The sequence below is a fragment of the Harpegnathos saltator genome, unplaced genomic scaffold, assembly GCF_003227715.2.
Source record: "Harpegnathos saltator strain DR-91 unplaced genomic scaffold, Hsal_v8.6 scaffold36, whole genome shotgun sequence".
NCBI lineage: Eukaryota > Metazoa > Arthropoda > Insecta > Hymenoptera > Formicidae > Harpegnathos > Harpegnathos saltator.
Window position 1 is genome coordinate 98,878 of NW_020230161.1, and position 23,618 is coordinate 122,495.

General features: G+C 55.2%; 1 protein-coding gene across 1 annotated transcript in view; it reads left to right on the forward strand.

The window, feature by feature from the left end:
* Nucleotides 1–23,618, forward strand: part of sv (paired box protein shaven) — a 142,981-nt gene that overhangs the window by 96,002 nt on the left and 23,361 nt on the right. Inside the window, exons 3-4 of the mRNA XM_025300373.1 lie at nucleotides 5,138–5,303; nucleotides 10,348–10,545. Of these exons, the coding sequence (XP_025156158.1) occupies nucleotides 5,138–5,303; nucleotides 10,348–10,545 (364 nt within the window). The remainder of the gene's footprint in view (nucleotides 1–5,137; nucleotides 5,304–10,347; nucleotides 10,546–23,618) is intronic.

The window sequence follows — 23,618 nt, forward strand, 5'->3', positions numbered from 1 at the left end:
GGCGCCGCACTTGTTCTAACGCGCGCGATTCGGTGTCCGACGGAAATCACCCGAGTCCAGTCTAATTAGCCGGGGCGAGTTGGGTGTCGATCAGGTGTCGTTGCGGAGCGGCTCCGTCAAGTCCGATCAAGGCCCGACGATTACGAGGCATCGGCGAGCGCGACGCGGCCGACGCGGCTATGTTGGCGCTTTAACGAGCCGCCGGCGATTTTTGACCCCCGTGACGCCGCTCTGTCATTGTTCGCACCCCCTCCCTCCCCCCGTCGGCGTAATGCACGAGGAGGAACCGTGTCGTTATCGGCGATACCGCGAGAGATCTCAACGCTCGCTCGCTCTCTCTCTCTCTCTCTCTCTCTCTCTCTCGCTCTTGTTCTCGCTCTTTCTCCGTCTCGTTCTTTCCTCCTCGTTATCGCGAGCGACGTAATCGATCTGATTACGCGCGAGCCCGCGAGATTCCGTCCCGCGACCCCCCTCCCTCCCCCCCCCGCGCGCCGATGAATTACATCTCCGCGCGCGTATTTTTCAAGCCATCGGGTAATAAAGTCCGCCGTATTCGGGCGTGCCGGCAATACATAACGCCGGGGCGTAATGTAATACGGGAACAAAGCAGCGCGATGCCGGAGAAATATCGAGTGACTGCACGGGAATCTATATCAAAGTTCTTGGCTTCCGATATACACACGCAGCCCCGCCGAGCCGCCGATCGTGTATCACCGGGCCTCATTCTATTGGCTCTGGAACTTATCCCGGACCGGTCCTCCATTCTGCGAGCGCACAAAAGTGGAACAGAGAAGGACGCTCCGCGCGCGCGCGCGCGCGCGTATGTGTGTGTGTGTGTGGTGTGCGTGCTCTCCCTCGCGCAAACACAATTTTTCCATGACCGAAGAATCCGCGGATCTTTCTTGCCGGTAAACGGATATTCCAATTCCGAAAGAATTCGCTCGCGGCGATGTTCTCCGCGGCCGAAGAGCCGTCGGGACGCTTTTAGCCTCTCGACGATCTCTGCGAACGCGTGCGAAAATCGCACGATTCTCATGATTTGTCCGGAGGCGGAAAAACGCAGGAAAGTCGGAAAAGGCGTCTCTCGTCTTCGCTCCGACGGGAATCCCAACGACGACGTAATAAGGATATCAGCTTTAGCTTTAGCGAGATAACGGAAAGTCTCGGATCGGGAGAGCCGTCGCTGCCGCCGTCGGAGAGACCGCGACGAGATTTCAAGGATGTCGTTAGCGCGAGAGCGGCCATCGAGAGACACGGCACGTTCGTAATGAAAATGTAATGGCCGATGGGAATCGCACTCGCGTCCGGAAGCCAGTCTTGTGGCAGCTCGACCGGCTCATTTTATTTTGCGTCGGCGCTTCTTGCGACGACGGCTCGGCTCGCGATTGATTAGGAAACGCGCTCTCTCTCTCCCTCTCTCTCTCCGGCCAATTACCGATCGAAATCGCGACGAAACTGTAAAACTCGGTTTTACCGAGTCACGAACTCGGGTACAGTTGGACGTGATTGCATGCGAATCGCGCTCGCCTGACGATCGCGAGAACGCGTCCAGTCGAGTGACGCTCCGCCGCCGGGAGGTGTCTAGCGAACCGTCTCGAAAGAGAAATCGAGCTACCTCGTCAACGCGAGCGATCTGAGAGAGAGAGAGAGAGAGAGAGACGAGTCGGTCGATCGGACTCGCAAAACACCGGCAAAAATCGCTCGAAAGTCCTTCTCGAGAAAGAGTGACAGAGAGAGAGAGAGAGAGAGAGAGAAAGAAGGAAAGAGACAAGAAGAGAAAGGAAAAAAGAAAGCAGACGCAACGAAAGCAAAAATGCCCTCAGCGCCCTAGCGCCCGCGTTTCCGGCGGTGTCGCACAGTGGGGCCAGATGGCATTCTTTGGTTGAAAATTCTCTAGAGACCTGAATTTCCAACCGATCATCGATACACCAATAGATCAGGTTGATCCTGAATACATTCCGAAGAGATCCGTCTTGTCGAAATTAAAAGAAAAAATTGTTTCCTCGAATTACTAGCCCCAAAAGAGGAAGAATTATCGTTAAACGCGAGAAACTTGTGAGATACTCATTATTCGACATTTATTTCTATCTAATAGCGTATTCAGCGGATTGAAACTGTGAGAGCAATCAGCAGACACCTCGAGATTTATCGATCTTGCAGCAGAAATCCATTAATCCAAAACTCATGTGTTCAAAATACGAAAACATGAAATGTAGACCCGTTGAGCACAAAACCGAGGGATTTTAATCCTTAATTCTTCCTTAATGTGGGCTGAAATGACGAGCTCGGAAATTCTGAGGTTTCTAAAAGATGGTTATAAGTTCTGGGGTCACGCATTTAGTACTCATAACCTCGAATTCACACTGAGAGAAAAGTATACGATGTTTGGAACTATAATGATATAGTAACTATATTATAGTCCGAAATATCATATTTATAGTAAGTGTTACCACAATATTCGGCAATAATTACGATATAGACATGGTATAACCAATAATATTTTTTACTAAGAATTATAGTAAGTTAAACTAAAATTATTGTATGGATACAAATATAAAATGGCAGGTAAAGCAACTCTTTTATATAGTCAATGTTACCGGAATATTTGCTAAATGATGACAGATGTAACTATATGAATATTAAATCTCGCTGTATTTGTGAATGAGAAATTACCATATATGTGGTAAGAGTAACTAAACAATTATTTAAGACAATCATTGACTATATATTTGTTTGTGTTTATTTTACTATATCTTGCAGGTTTCCACAAACTATAAAAATATGATTGACGCCAAAATGAACTATAAAACATAGTGAGTGATTATAGTTAATTCAACTATATTGTTCTATCAGTGCATCGAGGTCGAAGCCAAGACACTGTGCTTTAAACGATAAGCTTTCAAGACGAACCCTGAACCGACCATTTTTTCAAAATTTCGGCTAGACAGATCTCTTTGGAATTTATTCAGGGTCAACAACCACCCCTCATCCATTCGTGCGGACGATCGCTTGGAAATTCCGGTCTCTACAGAGAATTTTCCACCAAACAATATCATCCGGCCCCACTGTGTGTGTCGCCTCGGCCTTCTTCTTCACCGAGAGACTCGCATTATTCGTGCATTATTTGTGCATTACGCTGTACAATGTAGAGCGGACACAATTACACGTCGGAGACGTTGGCCGTCGGCCGGTCTCTCTTGATTCGACGTATCCCCAAAGTGCGGAGCGGAGCGGCAATAAGCTCCGGTAATGCGCTGGCCGGTTCCACTAGCGACGGCCACGTCGAAATCCGTAGCAGCCAGTAGCGGCGGGGGCGGCGGGGGCGGCGGTAGAGAGCGAGCGTCGATTCGGGGGTGGTCCAGCCTGGACCCAGAGTCCTCGTATAGCTGTGGTCAGCAGGCGTGACGGCGTGTGTGCGTGTAGGGTAGTCATGGTGCGCTCTCGCCCTGGCAATGCCACCATGATACCCCGGCGATACCCCCTGACTGCCCCCCTGACTCGCTCGCTCGCGCGCCACGGGGATGCGACCATAAACGCGAGAGCGAATTGATTTGCGACCGGAAAGCGCGTATCGTTTCCAGTAATGATCGCCGAGACCTCATTGTCTTCGTGCGACGGCGAGATCATTGGGCGATGCGATGTACGAGCGGCGGGGAAAAAACCCGCCGAGAGAGAGAGAGAGAGAGAGAGAGAGAGAGGGGGTGGGAGAGAGACACGGTGGTTCACGCCTCATAGACCGCGCGGCGTTACCGTCATTACGAGAGCCCTCGCGAATGGAAACGCGCTGGTGCGCGATGACGCCGCCGATGACTCGCGCGCGCTCCCGTTTCTTCGCGCCGACGTAGCCCCCCTCCCCCTCCTTCCCACTGGGATCAAATTATCGTGTGACTGCGAACTGTCTGTCCTCCTTGAAATCGGAGGGAGCGATGCCGGAAACGTCGGCTGGATAGCAGCAGGTTGGCGAATCGTCTTTGTCCGTCGGCGCTTTCCGAATCGACGCTGTTGACGTATCTCTCTCTCTCTCTCTCTCTCTCTCTCTCTCTTTTTCTTTCTCTGCATGCGCGACTCGCTCTTATCCCGATACAAATGCGCCCGGCGGAACAAGTGTCGGGGGAGGGTCGAGCGTGTGTACAATCGGCCGAGTCGCCGCGGGAGCGCCGGCGGTCGACTTAACTCGTGTCGCGCCGAGGGGTCGGCCGAAAACAACGGTGATCATCGAATCATCGGCGCGCGCTGCCACGGACCTGGGGGACATATGTCGCGACGCGGGAGACCCTCCATTACGATATTGGCTCGCGCTCGCTCGAGGTTATCGCGTTAGGCGGCTTTAATGCGCGAGAATGAAGCCTGCGAGCGCGCAGAGTGGAACAGACTCCTCTCCCGGCGGTGAGAAGCGGGGAGGCGGGGGGGGGGGTGGGTGGGTCGGAAAACTGATAATAATGGACGCACTCTCGCAGCATTGACCCTGCAACATTTCACGACGTCGCGCGAGCGGGGAGCGATTAACCCGCCGCGAAGACGCAGTGATGCGCTCGCGCGTCCGATTATCAGATTACAGGCGCGTAAGCCGAGGGCGAAGGGCGGGGCGGGGAGGGTGCGAGGTGATAAATCATTACCTCAGGAGCTAGCAAAGCGTGTGCGAGTGCCAGCCGCGAGTGCTCGTCGCAACGGGAAGCCTCGCCTCGGCGAGAACGGTACGAGCATTCTTCCACGGAGTCCGTCGCAAGTGGAATGATTTCGTGGCGATACAACGGCCGAAAGAGAGACGGAGAGCGCCTGAGTGAGGGGGAGGGGGGGGAGGGGGAGAAAGAGCGAGAGAAACGATACGCCACATCGGCGTTCTCGCGCGATCCGTTCTGCCAGCTTCCGTCGGCGCGATCCGACGCGGAGGCCGCGAGAGCGCGCGAGGCCCGATGATTCACACGCAAATCGCGTTTAACGGCGCGATTTCACGGCGGATCGTTCACGGCCGCGCAACAATCCTCTCTCGACAATCACGCGCGAGCGCGAGCTAACAGCAGCGTTCACACTCATAATGGCGTTTCTTGCGCCCGCGACAGCGCGCGCGAGATGAAGATCGCGGCGCCAAGCCGCTCCGCTCTCTAACGTCTAACGCCCTATCGATCTCCTTTTCCAGGTCACGGCGGTGTCAACCAGCTCGGCGGTGTCTTCGTGAACGGAAGGCCGCTACCGGATGTAGTCAGGCAGAGGATCGTCGAGATGGCGCACAGCGGCACCCGACCGTGCGACATTTCGAGACAACTCAGGGTATCTCACGGCTGTGTATCCAAGATACTGTCGAGGTGAGTACCAACCCTGCCAACCCTCGGTGCCACCCCCCCTCCTTTCCCCGTGCCCCATCGCACCCCGTTACGAGCGCGGTCGGCCGACACCTCGCGGTCCGACGGCGACGCGCAATTCCAACGAGAGAGGAAGAGAGAGAGAGAGAGAGAGAGAGAGAGAGAGAGAGAGAGGAGATCGTTAATCTGCCAATTTCCAAGGAGAATCGTCGGGCGTCCGAGAAGAACGCGAGTGACTTCGCCGAGCGACGCGACTGTCTCGCGAGCAATTAGCTCTCGTGTCTCGCGTCTCGCGAAATCGCGGTCGCCAAGCTCGACAAACGAACGAACGAACGAACGAACGAACGAACGAATGAAGAAACGTCAGCGAAGCGCGCGCTGATTTACGAGAGGATCAGGCTCGCCTCTTGCCAAACGCAACACCGCAATTTCCGCGCCGCGGAGTGGCCAAGGTCGTTGGAATCGCCGATAAGGAGGAAGCGGCAGAGAGAGAGAGAGAGAGAGAGAGAGAGAGAGAGAGAGAGAGAGAGAGAGAGAGGGGGGTGAGATAAGGAGGCAAAAAAGCGAAAGAGCGGGAGGAAAGAAGGAACAGCAGTGAGAGAAAGAGGGGGAGAGAGAGAGAGAGAGAGATGAAGAGCGCTCGGAGAAAAGCCAAAGTGATTTAATTAAAGACGTTGTTAGACGAGCGAGACGCGGAGCGGGCGAGAGCGGGGGATGCACGGAGACGACGAGGCCGGAAGGAAGGAACCGCGGCCCCCTCACCCTCGCGACGCGGGGGTGCCCGACGATATGCGGTTTCCATGTTTTTTCCACCCTCCGCTCCCCGCTCCGTTACATAACGGGTGGCCTCGTGCCGCTTTGATGGCCGGAGCGCGTCATTCGAGCGTCCCCCGTCGGCCGAATATCATTGTCATATACGCGCTCTTTCGCCAATGTCGCATAATAAAGGCCGACTGGATTATTTACTGCCGCGCGCGCGGCTAAAGTTACCGTTTCCTCTTCCCTTCCTTCGAGCGAGCGGGACAGAGCGCGCGAAAGAGAGAGAGACAGACAGACAGACAGAGAGAGAGAGAGAGAGAGAGAGAGAGAGAGAGAAAAACTCGCGCTTTGTCATTAGCGGGGAAGCGCGACGTCTCTCGCGAGGCGAATTTCCGCTCGGACGACGTTGCGGCGGCTGCCGTCGCCAGGAATCCGCAGCCATTGCTGCGATTTAGGATTTTCGCGGCTTTCGCAGACTGGCAGGTGCGCGCGCGTCTCGACGAGCGACGGCAAGCTCGCGCGATAGCGGGCCGCGACGTTTTACGCGCGTTTCTAAATTTAGCCGCGCGACTCTTCCGCGTGAGACGCGCTCGACTCGCTCGCTCGCGCGGATGTGCTGCCCCGGCGACTTTATGGCCCCGAAGTTTACGGCGAAAACGCGGCCTCGCGGCGCGGCCGCGTCGTCGCGCGCTTTACGCAGTCACGCGCCGCTGATACGACTAGTCGCGTTCGCCGAAGCTACGCGAAACCGGATACACGCGGCGGCCGGGTCCTTTCGGCCTGCCGAGGGTTCGTAAAGTCAGCCGACGGGGACGGCGTTGAAAAGCCCGGCGGCGGCCTGATGACCCCGGCCGCGGCGAAACCGAGCCGCCTCGTTTGGCCGGAAAAGCTTTCCTGCCTGTCGCGCGCTTGTCGCCGCAGAAAGAGAGACACACGCACAAAGTGCTCTTCTTTTGGGGTTGCGTACGAAGCAAGAAACACCGGAGGAGGAGGGGCAAGAGAGGGCGGGGGGGGCCTCGCGTCTCTCTCTCTTTGTAGCACGAGACTCCACCTCCGTATTCCGTATTCTGGACGCGCCGCGGATTCCGGGGACTTCGTAAAGCGTTATGACCCGAACTCCGCGAAACGCGCTCTTTTAGAGCGCGCGCAAACCCGACGACGCGTCTTTCCTTACTCGCGCGCGCGCGATTGACATGCCAACGATCTGCGACCTTCTGTCGATTAACCGACTCCACCGACTCGGCATTTTGTTTTTTCTTTGCCGCAACAGACCCGTCTGGCGAGTCGACGAAATTTTAGGTGGATTCCAGAGGACTCGGTTCCTGCTGAAACTGGCAGGGTCGGACTCCGACCACTCAACGTCTGCGAAGTGCGTTTAATTTGTATGAAAATGCACGAAATTCGTCACTCGGCTAGGGATGCAACGATCTCTCAAAAATATCGATAACGATATCATCGTCATTCGGAACCATCGATAACGATAATATCGATAATTTTGAAAAATGTCGATATTTATATAAAAGAATGTATACATATAGGGGTATGCGCGAAAAATTTGATATACAATTCATATAATTTATTGTCGTATTCTTATTGGAAAATATATAATGAACCCCAGTCATTTGCCGGAGATCACCACGTATATGGAGCGGGAGATCTATTCTACGGTTCAACGATTGAGGTGGAAGTGATAAAAATGAGCGAATTCATCAGACATCGAGCGATCACATAATATATAACATATATTCTAGTGAATTCACTCACTTTTGTAATTTTCATCTACGGTCGTAGAACCGTAATAGGCCCCCAGAGCTGCAACTGAAAAATACGAAAATCATATCGAATATAAAATTCATATCGATATGTCGATTTTATCGGAGACAAAAAAATATCGATAAATATTCGATATTTGTATCTCTCGATATATCGATTATATTTCGATATTATCGATTTATCGTTGCACCCCTACACTCGGCAGGGCAGCTGTGCTAATTAAATAAACTCAAGACAGGCTCGACGATGTCGAGTGGAATATACCGAGGACGAGATGAACATTTCCACTCGGCCCACATCGAGAGTCCACATTCGGAAAGGACGAAGATGCACATCGCAACTAGACTCACGTAATCTCTCGCAGGCTTTCGTTATCGCGAAGTTATAACGAGGAATCAAGCCGGGTTTCGCGCGATTAATCCCGACGGCAACACCGAACGCCTCTCGGACGTGCCAGTCGGTAAATTTGTCGCGGGGATGCAAGCATTAAAGCGAACGAGTAAACAACGATCACACCCTGCGGTGAGCGGGTTGTGAAAGATCTCAGACCAATTTCTCGATAATTCATGCCTCCGGTGTTCCTCAAGCACGAAACGCGCGCGTCTCCGTCAGGATGAACGAAACGCACAACACACTCGGCTGGCGAAAGCGCAACGTGTCGGGAAAATTGCGCAACGCAGAGGACTTAAACTTCCGCGATCTGCCTCTCTCTCTCTTTCTTTCCCCGCTCGCCCCCCCCCCTCTCGCGACCGACGCCGCTCGCTTTTTGAATTAACGTGCAAATCGCCCGCGAGGCGCTGCGGCCTCGTAACGACGGCCGTAAATAATGCCGTTTCTCCACGGAGGTGGCGTTTTCGATTTCGCGCGAGGCTGTCTCGAATCCATTTAAATCGGAATTAATGCGGCAAGGGTGAGCGACGACGGCGAGGCCGATTTGAAAAATCGCGCGATCTAATGGCCATTTCACGCTGCAGGCGGAACAAAGGGGACGAAATGCCGCGACGATGGGCACGAGCGTTGCCGCGCGTAGGGCCCGGAATCGGTGTGGGGGGAGGGGGGAGAGGGCGGGCAGGGGTTCCACACCAGATATGATCGTAATAATTTCGTGGGGGTAGCCGAGAGACCCCCGGCTCTGTTTAAGGGTGCTCGATCGTGTAATGCTTTTAACTGCAGGTTCACGGCCAATCGTTTTTTGTTCTCTCCGAGAGCGAGAGAGAGAGAGAGAGAGAGAGAGAGGGGGGGGGAGAATCACACGACAGAAGAGCGTGCCTGGCGGAATCACGCGGCGCGATCGTGATCGTAACACAATAACCGGCGAGAGAGGGCGAAATCTGTATCGAAGAACGATACGCGTTCCGCGACAATGGCGGCGCGCTGCAATTTTAATTAACGCACTCTCTCTCTCTCTCTCTCTCTCTCTCTCTCTCTCTCTCTCTCTCTCTCGTCCGCCGGCGACACTCGAAACTCGTATTACAGACGGCGTCGCGGCCGGAGGAATATAATCCGGCTCAACAAGCCGAATCCCATTTTCGCCCCGAAACGCGAAACGCCAAAAACCTGTTACGACGCTTTTATTCACCGCAGATATTTTTCCCCCTCCGCCCTCCCACGCCGCGGCGAAAAAACGCGCGACGCTCCAGTACCGCGTGCGTCTCTCTCTCTCTTTCTCGCGCGCGCGTGAGCGCGTACACACACACACACACACGCACGCACGCACGCACACACTCGCTTGCTTGCGGGCGCTCGCAAAATTCGCCGGATATCCAGCGAAGGGGGAAGGGGGAAGGGTATGAGTCGACGCCGACGCCGACGCCGACGGCGGACCCACATCCATCAAGGCGGCCCACAAGCGGACCATTATTGCGGGCTATCCGGCGTAATTGAATTTAAGCACGAGCGAAGATATTATTTAACTAATTAGACACAAAGGGCGCGTTCATGGCGGGCCAATCGCGATTGCCCATCGCGTGCGCGTACATACGCGCCCGAGCGGTGGGAGGCCCGCTAGACGCGAGGGAGAGCGAACGACGGGAGGATGAGAGAGGGACGAGAGACGAGAGAGAGAGAGAAAGAGAGAGAGAGAGAAGGAGGAGGAGAGATGGAGACAGAGAGAGGGAGGCAACAGCGGGAGGCCAGAAGCCGTTTGTTTTAAAACAGCCGGTCGTTGACGCGCCGCTGGACGGCGATTCGTTATTCCGACGTTGGCCGCCCACCGCGGGAAAAACGTTCGTTCCTCTCTCTTTTTCCCCCTCGGTCCTCCCCGCTGGTCGCCGCTGAAGCGAAAAAGAGAGAGAGAGAGAGAGAGAGAGAAAGGCAAACCGCGAACTTTGGCGACCGACCTCTCGTCGGCGCGGCGCGCTTTCAAGCGCGGTTTAAAGCCGATCGAAGAGAAGAACTTGCTCCCGCGACTCTCTCTCTCTCTATCTATCTATCTATCTATCTACCTACCTATCTACCCATCTCTCACCCGTAAGACCGATCGTACGACCAACTGGCTTCTCTTCTGTGTCCTCAGATATTACGAGACCGGTAGTTTCAAGGCTGGCGTGATAGGAGGCTCCAAGCCGAAGGTGGCGACGCCGCCGGTCGTCGACGCGATCGCCAACTACAAGAGGGACAACCCGACCATGTTCGCGTGGGAGATCAGGGACAGATTGCTGGCCGAGGGCATTTGCTCGCAGGACAACGTGCCATCCGTCTCCTCCATCAATCGGTGAGTCCTCGCGCGCGCGCGCGCGCGCTGGTCCTCGCTGGACCCCCCAAGAGCGTTGAGCTTCGCGCACGGTGAAGAAGCCTTCCGTCCTCTCGCTCCTGATCGCTCGCTCGTTCCCAGGACGGTCCCGAGGAGTCGCGCGACATATGCTCGACACCAGCAGCCGCGCTACGACAGATAGGGCGCGCTAGATCGGTTATCGCGCCATTTCATCGCGCGCCTATCCCCTCGCGTGTGCATCGAGATAAGTGCGCAGCCGGGCCCCGCGTCACCCCGATCCTATTGACCTTTCGCAGGTTCTCCTTCGGGACCGAGCCGATTAATTCAAGTGTTTCTGCGTCGGCCTGCGCGGCAGCCGGAGCGGCCCGGCGGAAACGCGAGCGAGCGAGCGAGCGAACGAGCGAGCGCGCCTAGGACGCTCGCGGCAGGGCCGCCCTTACGACGGCGAGGGGGAGTGAGTGTCCCGTGGGACGGCATTACAGCGTATCAGCACCGCACAAACTGAACGACTACTACACTCTACTCGCTCTGCCCCCTTTCGGGCAGGAGCTACTCGCCAGAGGGGGCGGAGGGTGGTTGCAACGGGAAAAGGCACGCAGCGGCCGGGTCAGCGGGGCGAGCGAGGAGAAACACGAGAAAGGGGAGAGACAGCACCGAGGGGGTGTACCACCGTCGCTCGACTCTCTCGCATATGTCCCGAGATTGAATCAGTTCGCTACTTAAGACCTTATCTGCCGGCCGGTTCAAACCCCCGTCGGAGGGGCCCGTCTTCCTCCCGCTCGCTCTTTCTGTCTCCCTCCGTCCGTCGCACGCGGCCGATAATGAAATGGAGCGTAATGCGGATCGAATTGCCGGCCAGCGAGAGCGGAATCCACTAACGCGATTTCCGCGGGCCGCAGCCGCTAATGGAAACGCACGCAAATGAGTTAGCGGCCGCGTAACGACGTAAGTGCTCTACGCGCGGCCGCTTATTTAAATTCCGCGTCGAGAGGCTGCGTGCGTGCGCGCGAGGGGGCGGCCGCGGATGCCGGCAGCCCCCTCCCCCTCTCCGCCGCTGTGGTTAGGCCCGCCGCCAGCGGGATGACTCGCCTCTTTCGCGAGTTTGTTAGCCTGCGAACGCGGGAAACAATCAAAAGGAGCTGGCTGTTTCGTCCCGTCGGAAAACTTCAAACCACCCCTACATAGAAATGTCGAATTCGCAAATATGAGTCGCTCATATTTTGCGGGTGTGCCAATGCGAGACTGCATCGCGGCCGAGAGAGAGAGAGAGAGAGAGAGAGAGGGGGGAGGGGAGAGGAAGGGAGAACAAAGTTTTCACGGAGTCGCACGACTCGGTGGTTAGCCCAAGAGAAAACGCACTCAACGCCTCCGCGTCGCCCCCCCTCCCTCCGCCGCAACCCCGTCTCGCGAGAGGGTCGCTCGCAATCGCGCATATTTTCATTCTTTCACTGCGGCGTCGCGCGGCCACGGCAGCGTGAAACGTGGGCTGTACGTAGGTACAGCAATGACTTTCTGGCCGAGGTTTTCGATGTGTCTAGGATTGCAGTCGAGGGTGCGGCGGTGGCTTGTTGCTCGAATGACTCCTCCACCTCCGGCTCCACCTCCTCCGGCACACGCGCTCGCCTCCTCTTGACTACTCGCTCTCTTGCTCGCTCGCTCGCTCCTTCTCTCTCCCTCTTGCCCTCGCTCTCGCCCTGTCTCACCTTCTCTCTCTCTCTCGCTCTCTCTCTCGGCCTCCCTCTCGCGACTCCTTTTCCTCCTTGTCCCTGTCCTCCCACCTCCCCCCCCGCCCCCGGCCCGAGGCCCAGATGGCGGGTATTGATCTGAATCCGGAGAGCAGATCGCCTGGAAAAACTTACCCCGCGGATACTTATCTACCTACCTAGCTACCTACCAACCTACCTACCTACCTACCTACCTACCTACCTACCTACCTACCTACCTACCTACCTACCTACCTACCTACCTACCTACCTACCTACCTACCTACCTACCCGGCTCCGCTATCTACATGCGCCCATCCAACGTACCATCACCCACTCACGTACACCGAAGCCGCAACCTTCCGCCCTACCCACTCGGTGCAGGTAAACGCATTTCCGCTCGGCGAGCGGCGGACGGAGACGCCCGCTCGGTCCCTTCGGAAAATGGCCACGCACATCGAATGCTCGCGTGACGATTCGTACAACGACGCATTTGTCAGTATCGTGTTCGTTGGGGAGGGGCGGGGGAGGAGGAACTCGCGTCGACGGAGTTTCCTCCGGCCGGGGACGGGGGCACGCGGAGCGGAGCGGCGCAGCGTCTCGCGCTTTTCCGCGGCTTCATCTCGCGACAAGAGTGTCTTGTTATTCCTCACACGATCGCGGCATTGTAACAGCAGGGTGCGGGGGGAGGGGGGGCATCATCGCGGCGGGCAAAAAGCAGCGCGAGCTGCGCTTCCGATCGATCGAGTCGCGTGTGTGTTTTCATCGACGTGGACCTTCGTTCGCCCGGCTCGGCAAGTTAGTTTGGAGAAAAGGGCGACACGCAGGGGGGCGCGGGTGGTGCGAGGAAAGATCCCGATATGAAGCGGGCGAATTTTACCGCGAAGAAACAGCAAGCGGGTGCATCGGAGCGGCGGCCGGGATTTCTCTCCCATTATGAGCGTGTCCCGCTTTTTCTAGCCTCGCGCTCGCTCTCTCGGGGTGGAGAAATAATGATACAGCTAATATAATGTATTGTCCTGCTTTGCCGGAGCACTTCGAAATGAGACCGTCCGCGAACGACGCGGGCGACGGCGGGGCGCGGAGGGCGCGAGGGGAGAGGACGAAGGAGGAGGAGGAGGAGGAGAACGGCGGTACGGTACGGTATATAACCGCTGCTGCCGCCGCCGCCGCCGCCGCCGCCGCCGCCGCCGCGCGCGCGGACGAAAAAAGGCGGACGAGGAGAGCGAAATAATGGAGTGGCTTTCGCGAAAAATAACAGTTATATATCCCGCGTATGAGACGGGATTGAGGAGAGCGGAAAAACAGGCGAAAAACGGAGAGAAGATTGGACGCTAACAGTTTCCGCGAGCCTCTTCTTCATTCGGCTAAGACGCCGACGCTGCAGCGGCTTCTTCTTCTTCCTCTCCCCCCCCTCCCCCCTCCTCCCCCCATTGTTCACTCTTTGCGCGCTCTTTATGAATCGCGGCCAGCGGATCTGCCGCGTGTTGCGATGAAAAAAGGAACGTCGTTTCCCCCTAACGCGATTCTTACGCGCGTCGCCTTGCCCCGTCCTTGTCTCTCGTTTTCCCCCCTTCTTGCACCAAGAGAAACGTCACGTCGCCGATTTATTCGACCGATCCCTCCATGTCCCTCCGATCGGGAAAGGAGAGTTTGACGCAAGGACGGACGGACGGACGGACGCCGTGCAGCCGCGAGAGAAAGAGAAACGAAACGGGCAGGATCTCGCCCGGAGAAGAAGCGCACGCAGGAGGCGGCACGAAGGATTGCCGAAGGAGCTACGGTGAATTTCGGGAGGAAATATTGATAGGCTCGGCTCCGGCTGCGGAGTCACGCTCGAGTAGGCGGCTCTCTACCGAGGTCTATCTTACACGTATACAAACCCGCAAAGGGCCGCCCCCCCCCCCGTCTCTCCCCCTCGCCACTCTCTCTCTCTCTTTCTCTCTCTCTCTCTCCCTCTCGCTTCCTCCTCCTCGTTGGTCGGAGGAGTCTCAGGAGCAGATCGATAAGGAGCGAGGTTCGCCCGAGAGAGCTTTACGCCCGGCTCACAGCCTCCTTCTTCGCGTTTCCTCCACGCAGCCCCCAATGTTACGCTCTCGCGTGCCTCTCTCGGCCGAAGCCGAAGCCACAGAGAGAGAGAGAGAGAGAGAGAGAGAGAGAGAGAGAGAGAGAGAGAGAGAGAGAGAGAGAGAGAGAGACTTATGGACTTACGGACCTACGGAGTCGATATCAGGACCAAAGGAGGGAAGCTTACCCTTACTTCCTGTTGTGTTCCGCTCGTGGATCCTCCGGCCGCAGGCTCTGCCTCGCCGGTCGACGCTCGCGAGCGCGGATCATGACTCGAAACTCTCGGAGATTTCTCTCGCTCTCGCTCTCTCGCTCTCGCTCTCTCGCTCTCTCTCTCTCTCTTTCTTTCTCTCTCGTCCAGTCTCTCTCTCTCTCCCTTTCTCCAGACCACGTTCATTTCACAGTCACTGATCCCCCGCGAGCAGCGGCGCGGTTACTCGGCGCAATTTTTCAATTCCCGTCGCAAGACGCTCTCGCCGCTCGTTCGGGCCGTGGCTTTAATTCGACGTAATGACCAGCGCGACGACGACGACGACGACGACGACGACGACGACGACGACGACAGTTGGCAGGAAATCTGTCGCGTCGAATCTCGCCGGAATTGTATCAATCTGTCATCGCTCGCCGGCGATGGCGTCGTCGCGCTCGTCGGCGCTCCGCTTCTATCGCGCGACTCAATCTCCCGTCGAGGCGCAACCGGCACCGCTTTGCTCTCCATTACTTCCATATCATTTCGCACCCCCGGAATCTGCCGCGAGGTGCTGGCCTGGCAGAAACGCAGGCCGGGGGCCATATGGCTGGCTGTTCTCTTGGAGGACCGGCGGAAAGAGAGAAAGAGCGACGCGCGCGCGCGCGCGCGCGCAGGGTCGGCGGTCCAATGGGATGGCTGCTACTTTCATGCCACTTTCGGCTTTCCGGCCGGCGCGTCACCGGTATCTCCCTCTTCATCTTTCGCTTATTAAATTACAGCCCCATAAATAACGCTCCGGCTACCCCCGGCTCGAGCTTATTTACCATTCCACCGGCACCGCGGGAGGACCCGCGTCCTCCGGGAAGCCGTCAAATCGCCGCATTTGTCATCCGACGAGGCCTCCGGCCGCCGCCCGCCGGAGGGATCGGGGCTCTCTCCTCTCGTCATTTCGCATTCTCGCCGGCTCCGTCACGCCGACTCGAGGACGCGCTCTCGAGGATTTTCAAGGCCGCCACTGCGCGCGCGCTTTTCTCCCGTCGCGCTCGTCGCGCGGCGAAGAGCGAAATCGCATCGGGCGCGCAAACTTTTCTCCAAAGTCGAGTGAGAAATCGCCTCGTGATCCGCGAGGGAGGCAGAGGGTGGCAAAGGGTAGGTGGGTGCGTGGGAGGGAGGGAGGGAGGGAGTGAGTGAACCACGGGAGGAGGGGAACTTTAAGCGAGACTAGCGGCGCACACATGGCCGAAGGGAGAACAATATGGTGCACCATAGTCGCGCGGGCTTCGTTAAAGCAGCCATATTTGCGGTGCGCGGCAGCGAAAGGGAAGGAGGCCCTCCTACATTATCCGGCAGCAGCACCCTCGGGGGTGGGCGGAGGATTCGGGGGATGGTGCCTCCACGTTGGAAACGCCGGCAGTGGCGGCGGCGCGTATCCATAACCGTCCTTTGTCTGGATAACGCAATTATTACCGCGTTTCATCATACCCCCAGGCCGAAATTAGCCCCAAATGAAGTTACAATTACGGGTCCTCCCTCTTTGCCCCCGCGTAAAGGAGGGAGTCGCTGCGAGAGAGACTTTGAGGCTCGACGACGACGACGACGACGCCGTCGTCGTCGTCGTCGTCGTCGCGCGACGCACGAAATCCAGGTTGCCGTGGAAACGTCAGAGGACAGACGGAACCGCAATGAAACCGGATGGTCGCCTACCTCTGCCGGCCCATAATGCTTCGCCCCCCTTTTGTTCCTGGCCGAGAGCTGGAATACCAAGCAAAGTTGCTCGAGCACTGCACCGCCGAAATTGCTCGACCGGACAGTGTCCGAGGCAGAGAGAGAGAGAGAGAGAGAGAGGGAGAGAAGGAGACTTTGGCGACACTCGGCGAATCTCCCGCTCGGATACATCGTCGTCGTCGTCGTGATGGCGCGGATTCCACGCGTGGCGCAGGCGAAAAACGCCAATTACCCGGCGTTCAACATCCCATCGGGTCGGTCGGCTCGCGATGACTCGGGAAAGCAGGCTGCGCGCGCGCGCGCTTAATGCGCGCAGCCGGCTCGACTGTCCGATTGATTGGCAGTTAATGAAGCGTCGAACACTCCGCTATTAATTGCTCAGCGGCGATGAGTGATAATCACGGGCAAGTTCAATCGCGTGTATTACCGCGGCAACGGCCAGTCGTAATCGATCCGTCCCGAGGCGAAATCATGCGGTGTCACTTCCCACGGCCCGATCTCGCGGCGCTGCTCGCGCGCTCGTGATTGATACGACCGCTCGCGATTGATAATTGCTCACTCTTGCGGAGCCGAGACCTCACGACCTTCGCGCGGCGCGTCGTCGAGTCTGAAGGTTGCCGGCCGGCCGGAAACGCGCGCGAGGAATGCGCCTCAGGGTGCGAGTCGAAATCCCGGTCAACGTCGTCCCTCTCGGCTTCCCATGGCCGCCGCCGCCACCGCCGCCGCCGCCGCCGCCGCCGCCGCTGTCGCGGAGGCAGGCACACGCACGGAGGGGTAGATGTTATAAATCGCGTGTTACATTGTGCTTAGAGAGAGAGGCTTCGAGTCGGTGACTGTTGACTCTCGCCGGTATCATTGTTGGGAAGCGCGGCCTTTGTCAGCCGGCTGATGCGCGGCATCGCAAACAAACACACGCACACACTCGACGCGTCGCAGCCGCGGTTAATATAGTTGTGTACACGCCGAGGGAGAGAGACCGGCAGCTGCCGGTTCTTCTCCTCGCACACAATGCACACCCCAGATATATAATAATATACTCGTCCTAGCGGCGCGCGCGCGCGCGCGACGAGGGGACACTTCATCAAAGTGACTGAGAGACGCGCCATTGGAGAGAACGCTGCCGCGAAATGGCGCGCTACGGTGTAGCCGTTTGCAGCTATAGCCGGCGCACCTTCGGCTGCCACACACAAGCGTATAAGTGTGTGTGTGTGTGTGTGTGTGCACGCACACCGACCGAAGCGTGTGGCCCGAGTCGAAATTTTTCGCTTCCACGCATTAACCCTGCAAATTGTGTCCGACTTGAGGGGCCAATGGGGAATCTCGAGATGCCGCATTGTGCGGACTTTTCATGCTGCGCCTTACCTGCGACTTTACGAGAGAGCTTGTGTCTCCCCTCTCTATCGCTCTCTCTCTCATGACAGGGTCATTTAATATTCGATCGTCTCGATATTACGCACGCGTCTTGTTCTTTCCCCGTTTCAGCGAGCAATGCGTCGATCATGCGACACGCTCGGTTGAGAAACACGAGTGGAGCGAATATTAAATGGCGAATGCTAACCCTTGAATGCTCTACCACCGGATGTCGCCCCGAGCTGACTTTTCTCGTCATTGTTCAGAGCAAAACACCCGACGATTTTATCGTCACTTTGTCGTTACCGACAGTTTGTATAAATATCTAAGAAAATTTGTACCGTCAGTGTGGCTACATTTTTTATTTTAACAAGGTTAAGAAATTCGAGTGGGCCGAAATTTTATCCATCGGTAGCCTTTGAAAGCAATAAAATATAAGCAAGTATCGGCAATATTGGCATGGGGTAAATAATGAAAATATACTTTCTTTGTTCGCAATTGTTTCTTATTTCTTCTCTCCCTTGGCAGTGGGACTCGAGGGGAAAAAAGCTGCAAGGATAAAGATGAGAATCGCGCGTTCAATAATGCTACGCACGGTGGATACTTCGGAGTCGAGTGCCGTGCCAAAGCGACAACAAACACGGGCGCGAAGAGAAAACGCACGGATGTAAACAAGACGTGACCCACCGCGTCCGAGTGGCATTATTGGACGCAAAACTCGACAATTGCCAAACTTAACCTAGACTCGAGGCCCCCGGCTTATAGTTGCGTAGGTTATTTTTGCAACCGCTTTTGACCGAAGATAGAATTGACTGTTTTATTTATTAATTAACAAATTTACAGTGCAGGCCGTTTTCCGGCTGATTCGATCAAATTGGAAATCTCTCGCCGTGCAATCTTCGCGACGTGACGATATTGACGATCCGAGGAAATTAGTCGCGACATTCAAAAGGGAAAAAAATTAATTCCAAGGAGAACATTCGCGAAACGATGCGATGAGCAACTACAATCGCCAGCCTAAATTTCGACTCGGTACCTCTCGCTAAATCGGGTTAAAATCGGGGACGACATCTTGTCGATAATTTCACTCACGTAGAATTTTATCTGATGCGTCGTTGCCAGTGTGTCCTGGCGTCCCGCGTCCCTCGTCCTGGCTCCTCGACCTGGCGGTTGCTCCCGGCGCTGCTCCGTCGCGCGGTACTCCGGGTGATCGCACCGACACTGACACTCGCGTGGATACGATGCGACTGAAAAAATGCGTAATTTCATAAGCGCGACGTCGACAAGCCGGCAAAGATTTCAAGACCGCTGCGGAGGCGAGATAAATAAGCAGCCATCACGCGTGGTAAATATATAGAAAAGGGTACACCTCACGGATTTTTTTCATTTTGAAATATGTTATAAAGGATGAAATTCTGAGTGACTTTTCCTAATACAATTATATGGCGGTCGCTTATAGTTTCTGAGATATTTGACTCCAAAGTTTTATAATTGTACGTTGAAGTATATTTGAAGCGGACAAGCAGTTTTCATTCACTTTAAATATAGGGAAACAGTACATATGAGCGGGAGGGGGGCTCCCCGCCCTTCTCCCGCTTATCCCTCCCCAACAAACAAATCCTAACCTAACCTAACTTATTGCATCTTTATATATTTTTGGACATTGTTGAAGAAAGTTCTCTCGAGATATATCATCTGGCTCAACTTAACTTATTATAATATCTGCATATAATTAGGCGTTGTGGCTTTTAAAGAGATCTTTTCGATATCGCCCAACAATATATATAAAGACGCGATAAGTTAGGTTAGGTTAGGATTTTTTTGGGGAAGGGGTGTATGTACTGTTTCCTATATTTCTATGTATACACTATGTTTGGATTATGCTGTAAATAACGTCAGCTTATGATATCTGGAATTTAATTCCAGGATAATCAAAATTCCAAAACCTCAAAATCAAATATCTCGGAAACTATAAGCGATCCCCATATAATTGTATCAGGAAAAGTCATTCAGAATTTCGTCCCTTGTAACATATTTCAAAAGGAACAAAATCGGTGAGGTGTTTTCCCTTTTCTATATATTTACCGATCCGGTTAACGTTTTCCGGCTATACGCCATATTTGGTTGATTACTGATTACCAGCAGGATAATTCATGCAATTAACGTCTAGAGAGAAATTCGTACGACTAAAAGAAGATGGCACCAACCTCGCGCCGAGTGTCGCAGCTCCCTCGTCGCGGTCCATCCGCGCCGCTCGTCGGCTCGAGACACAATGGCGCGGTCACGGACAAGTACGCGACGCCCGGCAGTACCAAAACAATCGGCAGAAATGTCTCCGCCAATCACAGACCGCGCCGTCGGCCGGCGATCGCCCGCGGCGGCGTAATACCAAAACAATCGAAACACCGAGTGAACGTCATCTTGAATTTACCTCCGGCGCGCCGGCTTTCCGTTTCGCGTTTCAGGACTTTAAACGGTCCATCGCGCGCGCCGTCGTTGCTCGGCATTTAAATGCTCGCGTTTGGACGCTATTTTTGTCCCGCCTTCCCTTTCGCGACGCGAAATCCCTTCGAAATTTCCGACGTTCACGAGGAGACAAATTTATTATTTCATCCGCTAAAGGATGAGAAAACCGCGGACGCGGCTGAGAAATGTCGAGATAATCGGATATGAGATAATCCTCAGACGAGTCGTTCGAGCGTCAACGGTGAGAAACGCGGAACGCTGAAGCGAACTCTAGGTCCTCCAGCCTCGATGGAGAAGGCCTCGCGGAGTCAACGTCGACGGGCGAAATTTCCAGCGGGCTCGAGAGCAGGAGGCCAAGAAACAGCCAACGGGATAAAGCAGTCTCCCCTTGGGAGAAAGTCAGGGGCGATAGCCCCTGCCGCGCGTTTTTTTCGGACGATACCTCCGCAGCGTTCTCCCGTTTCCCGCGAGCGGCGACGAATCAATTCGCCGCTGCGCGGAATTCGCGAATTCGGCGGAATTTTATGAGCGAGGCGGGAGGCCGTGGCGAGCCGTGACGTCGCGGGTGTTGCCTTTGTTTAAGAATCACACCGCGGTGCATCGTGTGGAAACGCCAGGTAGCGCTCGCGACGAGTACATTACGGCTTTTCCTCTCCCTCTGCCTGCCTGCCTGCCTGCCGAGAGGGAGAGAGAGAGAGAGAGAGAGAGAGAGGTGGCGGAATATCAGGATACACCTTTTCCAGCCATTGTGCGGCTCTGAAGGGCGTACAATGGCCGTGGAGCGAGTCCCGTATTGTGTCTACAGCTCGGCGGAACAGTTCTACGATTCTGGCTGCTGCCGCCGACTCCGTCTCTCTGTCTCTCTCTCTCTCTCTCTCTCTCTCTCTGGCCCTCCCGCCACCCCCGAGGCTTCTCCCGACTTGGAGTTAACGAGAGAGGAGTTCCGTTCTGCTGCTATTCGTGGGCCACGGACGGAGCATCTGCCCCGGGACCGCTAAATCCTCGCGAAAGCCCCTTGAAATCTCCCGCAATCCGCCGCGCCATATAATGGACCGTAATAACTTTCAAGTCCGCATTAACGCCGCGTACGCGAGGCGCCCTAATGCGCGTTTAACCGCGGCGCGGACCCGGCGTCATTCCGATCCTGTCGTCACCGGGACGAATCGATGTCGTTTTATTATTCCCCCTCGGCGCCGCTCGCTGCCGTCGGGAAGGGGCGTTCTCGCGTGCGAGCGGTGTAACGGCGGTAATAAGTCGAGTTTCACGGGAAATTGCGGGAAACGCCTGGAAATTTCGGGACTTCGGCGAGAGAAGCCGCCGGTATCGGCCAACGAGAGAGGGTAAACGGCGCGGCAAAAGCAGACGAGATGTCGGCGGGATGTTGCAGACATTCGTTGCTCAAAACGGCGGGAGTTGTTCGCGAAATTTCAAGTTGAGTCGTTACGACTAAAGTCGGCGCGGAAAGCTATTTCGTACGCGGGATGCACGCGCGATTATCATGCTCCGCGGAGAAATACGGCCGGGGCATTTCCGCGGGGCATCCTCTCGCGGTGTCTTCGAAGAGCGCAATAACCGGCTGCGCGAATCGCGGCCGAGAATCCGCTCGAAATCGCGTCGGCGTCAACTCGAAGTCACGTGCGAGTCTGCGAGTTGGGTCGACCGACGCTGCATCTCGCAACAAATTGTCAGGGCCATCCTCATGAAGCATAAGGCCCCGATAAGGCTGAAAGTAGGATGTTCTCTCTCAAAAGGGATGCCTCATTATTTGGGCCATCCGTCCACTTCGGGGCCACATCAGGCCCCGAAATGGATATCTTTTAGGGATACCTTGGATTTGACGAAATAAGACTTTGACAGGGAAAACTGATGAGGGCCTTGGAAGAATTTATCAGGAGTGCCTTGGATTTAATAAATAAAGCTTTGATAGGGAAAACTAATATGGGCCTTGGAAGGATCTTTTAAGAGGATGCTTTAGATATATAAAATCGAGTTTTGCTGTAGAAAGTTAACAAGATCTCAAGCGTGTGATAAAATTGTCATAGTTTAATATTGTTTTAATATGTACGCTCTATCTGGTTCTTTTAAAGATTTGTTAATTATACCGCAAATTGAAAACAAATTTCATTAGTTTTATTAGTTGCCATAATCATTAGTCTCTTCCAAGGAGTTTTCTAGTATCGCCTTCGTTTCGAAATGCAGCAAACTTTAATACAAAAGGATAGCGGGATTTTTATGTGTAAAAAATACTATATTTTATTAAAATATGTAAAATATGTTGTATTTTTAAACTAAAAAATTCTTGTTGTATACCAGCAAGATTATAAAGAAATAAAGAAATTACAATCTAAATTTCTTGGCATGAAAGGAACGAATAATTTTACTCAAGCAATAATAAAAATATATCCTCATAAGACTCTATTAATATTTCCTTGTTGATATTATAAAGTTAGACCATTTGTTACACATCTTGTCTTTCCATCCCTACTAGAGCCCGATTAATATGAGAGAAATAATCAGGCCCTTACCAGGGTCTTATTAATTTTTCTACTCGGGATACCGAGATATTTCACATAATTTTCACCTGACTCAACAACGGGAAATCCCCCTTAGCGCGCAGCTTCCGGCACATGGCACTGTGACGAATAAATCCGCAGGACGAACGATGGAACGGAGAATTCCGAGTGAAAACGCGCGCACGTTTGCCGTCGCGAGAGACCAAGTCGATTGTCGCATATCGAACGGGACGGACGATTCGTCGCTTTCCGCGACGGCTCAAATCAAGAGTTGTCATGTATCGATAAGGGATCGGTTTCCCGGGAATCAAACGGCCGTAAAATCAGCTCCGATCGAGAAGGATCTCTCCTGCGAAGGAGGACCGGCCGCGGCGCGAAGGGCTCGATGGGCGCGCAACGAAGCGCGCTCTCGCGCGCCACGTGAATAAAACATTCTCGGCCGATCGAGATCCAGCGGTGCTGAGCTTTGCCGATCAATAACGGCCGACGCCTAACGAGCGCCGCGATAATTGACAATTACAGATCGTTCGCGCTCTCGCTCGCCCTGCAATCCGGAAATCCCGTCGCCCGCAACGCGCGCGCATCCGCTAACGAGCGATACGAGCTCATTGACAAGCATCGATCGGCCGAACGTTCCCGCCCACGCGGCGATCGAGATCCGCGCGAGCGCGCGCGCGTCCGTCGGCGGTCCGCCGTGCTTCTTCTTCCCTCCGAGTGCCCTTGGGTGATCTCGCGCGTCTTCCTAACGACGCGCGCTAGGAGATCCTTGCGAAAGGATACCGAAAGAAACCGCGCGCGCGCGCTCGCTCCGCCGGAATCGAGTCCCATTCGCGACTCGGCGGGATTTAAATCCGCCGAGCCCCGAGACGGCGCTGGGAAGGGCGCCGGGGGGGGGGGTTGGTGAACGCGCGGCGGCGCCCGGGGAAGCTAGGCGGCTCGGCGAAATGCGATAAAGTTGGCGTAGAGGTAATTTCAGTATAAAGTTTTATTCGCAATAATTTAGCCGCTCGCGAGAGCGAGAGCGCGAGCGCTCGTCGAGGGTGCGGTAGGATCGGGTAG